Genomic DNA, 10150 nt, shown 5'->3' on the forward strand with positions numbered 1-10150 from the left:
TTATGAGGTAGAAAGTTAGTCCAATATATAATCTCATTTCTAAAGCAGATTTTTATTCTCCTTTTCATGGGCAGATGCAGTAGTCACACGGAATGATCCTTCCCAAATTTCAATAACAACATAATGCTATTGTAGACTTTGTAGTAGACATAAAACCAGCAATCCAACAACCATCTGAATGCTGATACCGAACAAAGACAAGGAGAAACTATACAAGATTTGAAAACAAACAGAAAACAAAGAAACAAGAGGCGAATTGCCACAACTATAGTTGTAGAGATTTTGGAAGCACGTCTTCTTCACGATTAGCTGTCCGAATTTGATCAACTCATTGGAAACCCCGAGTTGATCCCTACTGCAGGCCATGGAGTCAGAACACTAGCAGAGAGTGATGCCCTTAGGATTGGAACTCGCCTCACCGCAGAGAAGGCTTCATTCAGGCGTGCAGCACGGGCCTTGAACTGGGATTCCTTCTGTAGAACACAACAAATCAGAGAAACAAAGATGTTCAAGAAACAAAAGCCTCGATTACAAGCAATCGTTGATCGTCTTCTCTTGAGGCATTATGCTGTAAAGCAACAAGTTATGTCAATGAATGCTGACATTAGTACTTCCAAACTAACGGTAGATCATCGAACACACCAACCACATCCCACAAACCTGGAATATAAACAGCTGATTTGATCTTTAAATTTTGTTTGCTTTGTTATCATACAAGTATCTCCTGATATTCAACTTAAGGAACACAATTAAGACTCAGATAGCTCATCAGTCATTACTTCCCTAAATTTATATGAACAGATAAATAAAGAAACAGAGAAACTTTAAAAAGATAAACAGGACAAATTAATCAGAGGATGCCATCATATGAACCATAAGATATTGCAATCTTGAAGATGAAGTAATTAACCCAACACTTGGGTTCTAACTCGTTCAGTATAGTTTATAGGCATATCCCCCTTGGTCCACGAGACCACGAGTTATTCTTAGACATTCTCAATCCTCAAAATGAAGATACCAGATAGTCTGAATTTTGAGCCCACAATTATTAAGAGATTCCTTTGAAAATGATTAAGTCAGGAGCCATGTCCTTTGACCTCAAGGGACCTCTGAAAACTAGCATTGCATTGCAAGGCATTTCCAAAGTCCCGAAACATACATCACACACACATATGTATGTATATATATGAATGGGAATAAATCTCGCATTTTCAACTCACAACAAGAAACACAATTGAGGGCAATGTATTGGGAGAGCATAAAATCTTACTAATATGATAGTAAAGTAATTTGGAAATTTTCACAACAAATGTCACAATTAAGGATCAATCTGTCGGTAGCTACAGTCTTTTATAGGCAATTTACTCTAAGCTAGTTTAATGTTGTATTTAATTATAGACTATATATGAAACCTGACAAGACGAAGAAAGAAGCTTTTATTATCTTCTCCATTGATTGGCTACTTTCTTACTCTTTTAATATACTTCAGCTCAAACATGTGATATACACAAAGTAGTCCAAAACACCAAAACATGAAATGATTTAAAATGGTATATATTACTAACTGAATATACATTCAACAAATGAATATGGAAGGCTAAATAAATTATATCATCTAACCTGATACATTTATTATGAGATTTCCTTAAGTCCATTATCCACTGATTAGTCTTATCAAGTATCAGAAGCATGAGGAGAAATAGTGACTCTATAGAAGCTTTGCTGCACCAGAACATACAAACTCAATTACAACCTCAGTTTCTAGTTCCAAGTTAACTCGACTGAACTAGTGCTGTTGCTATAAGGTGGTTGGAGTTTGCCATCAGGAAGACAAAAGAGAGAAAGAATTATGTTCATTTAGATAGTAGAAACTAGAGAATTTATCATCAACGTATGTAAGGTACAAAAAAAGAGAGTAGCTGAATTTATTCTATCTAAAAGTTCATCAGCATCCCTATCCTTGATTTTTTCTCCTAAATCCATTAGACCAGCGCAAGTTGCTTTAGAATTCCTTTGCAGGATTAGCTCCCAATAACCACAGTGACATGCATAAAATTCGTTGTATTTTCTGAACAAGGGTCACACTCACCTTATACTGAACTGTTGGTGAGACGATTGTCATATATGCGCATGTTATTGCTAAGGTAGGAAGAATAACAAAGTGAGCTCATCTTAGAAAGAACTTATAGCAAATTTTGGACTTCACCAAATGATAACATAAGCCTATCTTTATCAAATCAACTTGATCTAATGATTGCTATGTTATCCTTGATTACTTCAGGTTCTGAGATACTTTCCGCCCACTAGATTGATGGACATACTAATGATATTGATGATTGACACCTAACATAACTTTCTCTTACCGTAGTTGAGCCAGATACAACAATTTACATAATGTATAGGCTTATAGATTGTGCTTATGGATGTATATAATTAAATTTTATCTTGCCTTAGTTATGGACTATTCCAGGTCAATTCTATAGGATGCTTGATATGCACCAACTCTCAACTCTCCGCTTCCAACAACCATATGCTTGGTGCATGTTGGAACATAAGCCCCAAAACAAGTTCTAGAAAAGACAACTCCAAATGAGAAATCCATGCAAAGAACTCAAAATCTATGCAATCATGGCTGTCCATTAATGGCGCCACTGCCTACCTCTTTATAAGCCATGGTTCATGCTGCAAGGATGGTTCTGTTAGATTTAATTTGCAGGGTCAAAACCACAGCTATTCAAACTGAGGTTTATCCCACTAAACAATAAAAATTTAATTCAAGAGGCCAAATCAAAGTAATTAAGGAAAAAGCATTCTCGGTTAGATTTCATATTCAACCATCTCAAGTAACCAAAACTGTGGAGTTAATGTTAACCAATAATCAATGTGATCGTTAAAATTTCTCACCTTCTCATCCAGACTGATCTTAAGAGGTGGAATGCTTCTGCTCTTCTGCTTCATCTTATACAATCTCTTCACTAGCATTGCAAATCCTATCATTGCCGCAGCTATGGAAATCGACCAAATAGGCTTCATCCTAAAAACGCAGAAATTTAAGACCTCCAAAGGCAGCTTCCACCAAACTTTCTCTTTCTTCTTCTCACTGCCAAGAGGACTAATTTCCTTATTACCCATTTCCACCACAGAATCTCTTGAGCTCAGTTCGCTGGTTGTCTGGTTCACCGTCTCATCCAGACCAATCTTTTCGTCACCAATTTCACCAGACATCTTTTCTGCCACCTTGTCTTCTTCAATTTCCGCAATCTCTTCCAAACCCACATCTTTCTTCTCCCCATCAGGGTCTCCTCCGTTAGAAAGCTCTCTCCTTTCGCTATTTAACAGTGATCTCTTCTCGTCCAATGACTCGTCCAACCGAACCGAATCCTTGTTAGGAAAATCGATCCCAGAAAAACCCAATTCCCCTTTTGTTGGGTACGATTCAGGATCGACCCAGCTCGGGTTATTCGCGCAGAGACCTTCTTCTTCTTCCTCCCCCTCCTCGCTATTCATCGGAAAGGTGGCTTTTTCCGGGTACTTCTTCTCGGAATCCAGCGCGAAGTAATCCAACTTGATGGCTCCATCTTCCTCGGACTCGTTCTCCACGATAGCCCCAAAAGCGTTCAATTTCTCGTCGGCGTCGGAGCTGGGGAGGAGCTCCCAGTCGAGGAAGCCGGAGGGTTCTTCCATTTACTGCAACAAAAACGAAGAACCCAAGTCGCCAAAGACTAAAAAGGAAGAGAATCCAAGAGAGAGGAAACTGGCCGAAGATGCGAGAAAAGGGAAAGAGTGGGCAGAAGATGGTAAAGATGAGAGAACCTTGGGGTTTTTTTTTTTTCTGTCGTTTATCTTTCATGCATTTTCGAGATGCGAAAAAGGAGAGATTTTTACTGGTGGCGAATGGCGATAGGGGGTGGGAGTTGGGAGTTGGGACTCGGGAGGGTGGGGCGAGCGGCCAGAGGAATAATTAGGAGGTAAACCTTCTAAAAATGTTTGACATTTGAGTACAAGGGTTCTTCACAGTTAAAACATCAAAAATTAATGACTCACATACCTAAAATAAATAATTTCTTTTTCTACACACACACATTTTTCAACATCTTCTATCTCTTAAACCCGTTATTATATGTATAAAATAAGTCATAAAAGTTCTGAAAGAGATTAGATACCTATTGTTTTTTTTTTCCAAATTAAAAAAAAAAGACAAAAAGAATTTATATGTATTATGTACACGTATCAACTAAAGTGTTCCTACTTTTCCACTGTTACATCAATCATATTTTAATCATTAGCTACAAAAATATAAATGTCAAAGAGCATATACATAATTACTAGATTTAGATACATATTAGCTCTAATATTAAGATGATACTATTTTCTTCATATCAATCATTAGACTAATTGTAAAATAAATGCCCAAATTGCCAACTTTCACATTAATCAGCAACAAATACTAATTTCCCTCATTCTAGTGGAATATTTCCAAGGTGAGGATTGTATTAATTATTATGGAAGAGTGCGACACCAAGACGGCACTGACGTAATAGTTCATACACGAGCCGCTAAATAAGAATTTAGTGAACAATATGGACGCTATTTTCGCCCGTCCTATCTCACAACAAAAATCTCGGTTACAAGATACGCTGTCGTCCACGTCGCCCTCTATTTTCTGCAATGCCTAGCTTAGCCGAGCATGTCATAATAATTATTTATAATTATTTGAGATTGAAGTCGATCTTACTATCTCTTTAATAGTAGGAAAATCATCTATCTACTTTTTTAGAATTAGTTACACTAACTGATCTTTTTATTGAAATTTTTAGATATAAGAAATTGAAACTTGTTAATTTGAATAATTCTCACTTCTTATTTATCACATCAAGGATAATTAATATATCACTTTTCTATTTTGCAACCAAATATAATATTTTTCTGTCTAATATTTGAGATATAATTTTAAGAGTAATAAATAAGAATAATTACTTTGGATATAATTTGAAGAGCTAGGAGTGTTAACAGAATTAGCGTTAAACCGCTCAATAGATGTTCATCGTATTTTTAAACTCAACACATTTAATGCCTTAGTAATATAAGAATGTTAATTAAACTGTGAGAACAGATTAAATATTAACAAGATTAATGCTTTTATATACAAGTAAAATTTTTATACGGTTCAATTATTTTACGCGGGATAACTCACTTTTCACTCCCCACTTCAGAACTATCACTATTTTTTATAATAATTAAATTTTTTTTATGATATATCATACATCTCTAAACTATCAGAAATATTTTACTTTACTTAACCTCTTTTTTTAGAGGGTTAAAAAAAGTTTAGAAGGTCACTTACATTATTTAGGGGGTGAAAAAGATAATTATCCCTTACATTATTTTAAGCATTTAAGTTTGGAAAGTGAGCCAGGTTTGAAAACTAAATAAAAACCTGGAATAATTAGACCAAACATTTGTACATCCATTAAATGGGCATTTATTTAACCTTTTCTCTTTTTCAATACACTAATTAACGAGACAAACACAATCCCATGCTTGGGATTATAGCCAGGGTTTTAAACCCAGAAACAAATATAATGCAAGTCAAATTCTACTAATTTTTTTTTGTCAAATACTATTCTCCCACATCTAAAATGTTCTAGATTAGTATATATTTTATGGAACTAATCCTTGTAACTTTAAGCATATCAAGATAACTTTACATAGCTATAAAATTACTATATGAATAATCGTGCATACTAGCATATGGCATGAACCACTCGATGTGCTCCACTTTGAATGGCCCATAGTATTTTGTAGCTTGCTAGGGATCAAATTTATATTATCAAAGTGAAAGTTTCGTATGGGACTTTGTTAAAAGAATAGGTAGGAAGAGTGGAAACTTGAAACCATCAAAGGAGGAAATCCAATAAAAAATATATTGTCCCATGCAAACTTCTAGATAGGATTATTTGGTCATGTACATCTTTCTCCTTCTTACTTACGACGAACTGACACTGACGGGGGACGAGGGTGAAGATGCGCTGAAGCACCGGGCTTCCTCGTCGAAGTCCGACCGTGCCAGGACAGATGCTCCCGGAAGTGCCAAAACGAATGCTCACGGCCAGTCATGGGCGTCTGTAGCAACAGGTTGGCAGTCATCACCTAGCTCGGTCGTGAGACCCATCCTTGCAGAGGTGCTGGCAAAAATCCGGTCACAACTCGAGGATTATGTGGTGATCGACTCTGAGACACTGGAGCGCTGCAGAGCAAGATGGAAACTCACTCTCTTCGGGAGATTCTTGGGGAAGGGTATACCCCTAATGTGGCTGAAGGCCATACTAGCAAAGTTATGAAACGGTATAGAGGGTTTCTCGGTCTCAGATATGCAGGAAGGATTCTATGCCTTCCGGTTTGAGAGGCAGGAGGACCTCACCTATGCATTGATGAATGGCCCATGGACCATACTGGGCAAGGTGCTGAACTTGATTCCATGATGGAACAATTTCCGGCCATCAATGGAAGCTTTTGCTACGGCCCTGGTGTGGATTCAGCTCCATAACCTCCCAAAGGAATATTGGGAACTGGAAGCACTGGTTTAAGTAGCTGCCTACTTTGGAAAGCCTCTCCGAATAGACGAAATGACACTTGACCACTCACATAGCCGGTTCGGTAGAGTATGCATTGAGGTGGATCTCTGGTAGCCGCTGAAGACGATGGTCTGGCTAGGCCCAAATGAGGATCAGCTGGAGCAAACCGTGATCTATGAAAGTATACCAAATTTCTGCTACTTCTGCGGGATGATTGGCCACAAGGCGAAGGGTTGCCCATCAGCTTCAAAGTACCAAAAATGGTGCAGGATTGCACGGGGTGGAACATGAGATGTTGCCGGAACAAGGTGGTGATCAACCGGAGCGGGAGCAAGAGCCGGCAGAGCCAGGCTCGATGTACGGGCCTTGGTTCACAGTCCAACGCTGAGCTAGAAAAGGAAATAGCTCTACAAGGGATAGCCTGAGAGGTAATGGGGGTGCTCCTTGGAGGCGAGATGGTGTAGGGCCATGCATGCAACCAGCTAGCGTGGAGCCCCTACATGGTACGACCAACTAGGGATGGAAAGCTCATTCGAGCATAAGATCTCAGGAGTGCACGACCAACCGAGAGCGCAGACTTTCCCAAAATAAGAGGGGAAAAGGACTAGAGGCCGAGAAGATCTCAGGAGTGCCAGATTTCGAAGGTTCCCAAGCAAAGCCAACAATTGAGGGTGGAGGAGGCTGGCAGGCGTGAGGACGAGGATGCTTACACAAGTAACAAAGGAAAGGGTAAAATGGACAACAGCGCACCCATCAACACACCGTCCAAAGGGACCTGCATAGGGTCCTATTCATAGGTCAAGTAAGTGTCGGATCAGCAACAGTTTTGTATGGCGAATCTCACACCAAATCCAGCCCCATAGACCGCATCACCTGTTCACCTATCATCCGGGCCACCTGTCATAACAGGGATGCGTAGAGATAAGGAGGACAACATCCACACGCAAAACATCGGGATAGCCAACATTAATGGCTTGTCCATCAAACTGGGGTCAGGCGGCCTACGTACCCACTGTTCACCTTACGTAAAAATCATACAACAAAAAACCAACGGAGCCATGCAGGCTGGTGACTTCCCCAAAGAGATCATGCAAAAGGGGATGGCCTCAGTCCAGTTTAGGCCGGAGACGGAGAAGGTGGAGGAGCCATCAGTCCTCCACACTGCCATGGTGGCTAACCTGAAGCAGGCCCTATGTCATGAGCTAAACCAGGACGACCTCGAGGCAATGGAGTTGGAGCTCGAAGATTCGCACCTGGCGATTGTGGAGGTCGGAGCTAGGGGCATAAACAAACCACCAATGGTCACGGAGGAGATTTTGGGGGAAGGTCGGCCCGAGGTGGCCAAATGGGGGAGACAGGCCTAGCCGGTACCCCCTCCTCAACAACTATTAGTCCAATGTTTAAAGCTATTACGTGAAATTATAGATGTGCTCTTAAAAAAGAAGCACTTGACAGATGTAGGGATATGAACAGAGAGCATAACCTTGATATGTTGATCTTGTTAGAAACCCACACAAGCTGGGGTGGAGCCAAGAAGGTGGCGAGAGCCTTAGGGCATTGTTGGCGTTGGTTCGCAATACCGACGCTAGGAGTGTCTGGAGGCATTATGGTGCTGTGAAAAACGGAGGTAGGCTGGGTGGACGCAATGGCGGTGTCATGTTATGCGGTCCATCTAGTGATTACTAGTAGGAAGTGCTAAACGTGGATGTGGACGGCGGTGTACGCGAGCACCAATCTTCAAGTCCAAGGGGAACTATAGGAGGAACTGTCAACCTTGAGGGGCATCAATGTGCCTTGGATCATCAGAGGGGACTTTAATGCTTACACCTCGGTACATGAGAAGAAAAGCAAAGGTGGAGTGGAGCTGGGCCCTAAGTGTAAGGCTTTCAAAGCCTTCGTTGAGATCATTGGTTTATGCGACCTTGGATACGTGGGGGTTCCGTTCACTTGGTTCAACAACCAGGCTAGGGCCAACCGCATCTGGGTCCGGCTTGACCGGATGCTAGCATACCCTTGATGGGTGGGGGAACACCCACACTGCAAGGTGTTCCACCTGGACAGATTTGCTTCTGACCATGCACCCTTGCTCCTCACGGTGCAGATTAATCCTGAAAAAATAACGCGTCCATTTTGATTTGAGATGATTTTGCTTGAATATGAAAGCTGTGGAAGCGTAGTCGAGAGGGTATAGAGACAAGTGTGTAGAGCCAACCCCATGCACGACTTCATGCACAAGGTCAATAAATTACAAGGTAAGCTTCGACGATGGGCTAAACATGAAGTGGGCAGCTTGGAACTACAACTTAAGTGCACCTGTGGAAAAATCATGGAGATGGAGGAGCGAGATGTTAAGGGTCAATTAGGAGAAGGGGACCTCCCCTTGCTGAGAAGTCTTTACAACAGGAAAGCTGCTCTGAGTAGGCAGCTAAATCTAAAATGGCTGCAGAGGTCGCGACTGTACTGGGTTAATGATGGAGACAGAAACACAAAGTATTTCCATCTCTCGGCAACAATCAGGAGGTAACGTAACCGGATCCCTGGAGTTCTCGACTCCAATGGCAACTGGGTGCAAGAGCAGGAGGGAGTTGGCAAGCTGTTCTCGGACTTCTATAAGTGTCTGTGGGGACCGGAGGCCAACACCTCTCCCTCTAATGAAGATTGGCCTAAGCTACCGTAGTTGTCCCGAGAAGATGCCCAACAGCTAGATGCCCCTGTGTCCTGAGAAGAGATAAAGGCTGCACTGTGGAGTCTTCCCCACGGGAAAGCCCCGGGGCCAGATGGCTTGCAAGCTGAGGTGTACATCCAGTTTTGGGAAGCCATGGGTGAAAGCCTACTGCAGGCGATAAATCACTTCTTCACATTCGCCTCTCTCCCCAACCATTGGGGGCAGACCTTCATCACTCTCATCCCCAAAAAAGATAATCCCACACGGGTTCAAGAGTACAAACTGATATCTCTCTATAATGTGGCCTACAAGGTTATCGCCATAATACTCGTCGGTTGTCTTAAGCCGGTATTATCATCCCTGGTGGGGCCGGAGCAGGCGGCGTTTGTGGCAGGATGGAGCATTGTCGATAACACACTAGCGGCACAAGAAGTGGCGCACTCGATGTGCTCGGATAGACTATCCCCACCGGTGATGATGGCTAAGTTGGATATGGAAAAGGCCTATGATAAGGTGAGTTGGGAGGCAGTCGTGGACACCCTCTTGCGTATGGGCTTCTTAGCATCGTGGCGAAAGTGGATATGGGCCTGTATCTCATCGCCTCGGTACGCTATCCTGATCAACGGCAAGCCGTCTGAATGGATCTGTCCACACAGAGGACTCAGGCAAGGAGATCCCTTATCTCCCTACCTGTTCATCTTGGTGTCTCAGATACTGCCCGGATTAATCAACCGAAAGGTGAGTAATGGAGATCTGCAGGCTTTTAAGGTCGGTGACGTGCAGATCTCTCACTTACTGTATGCAGATGACCTCCTGATAACGGCTCAAGCTTCGCCAGCCAACGCGAACTGCATCCTAGAATGCCTTAGCCACTACGAGGCCCTATCCAACCAAAGAGTCAACTTCCAAA

At 41.9% G+C, this 10150-nt stretch overlaps 1 protein-coding gene across 1 annotated transcript; it reads right to left on the bottom strand.

The window, feature by feature from the left end:
• Nucleotides 1-28: 28 nt before the first annotated feature.
• LOC140792529 (uncharacterized) lies at nt 29-3975 on the bottom strand. Its single transcript, XM_073143598.1, has 2 exons — nt 2905-3975; nt 29-473 (listed from the first exon to the last, which is right to left on the bottom strand). The coding sequence occupies exons 1-2, from the start codon at nt 3682-3684 to the stop codon at nt 324-326; spliced, it is 930 nt and encodes a 309-aa protein (XP_072999699.1). The 5' UTR covers nt 3685-3975; the 3' UTR covers nt 29-323.
• Nucleotides 3976-10150: the final 6175 nt, after the last annotated feature.

Source organism: Typha latifolia, chromosome 7 (assembly GCF_019914945.1).
Source record: "Typha latifolia isolate L0001 chromosome 7, TyphaL0001v2, whole genome shotgun sequence".
In the NCBI taxonomy this organism is placed as follows: domain Eukaryota; kingdom Viridiplantae; phylum Streptophyta; class Magnoliopsida; order Poales; family Typhaceae; genus Typha; species Typha latifolia.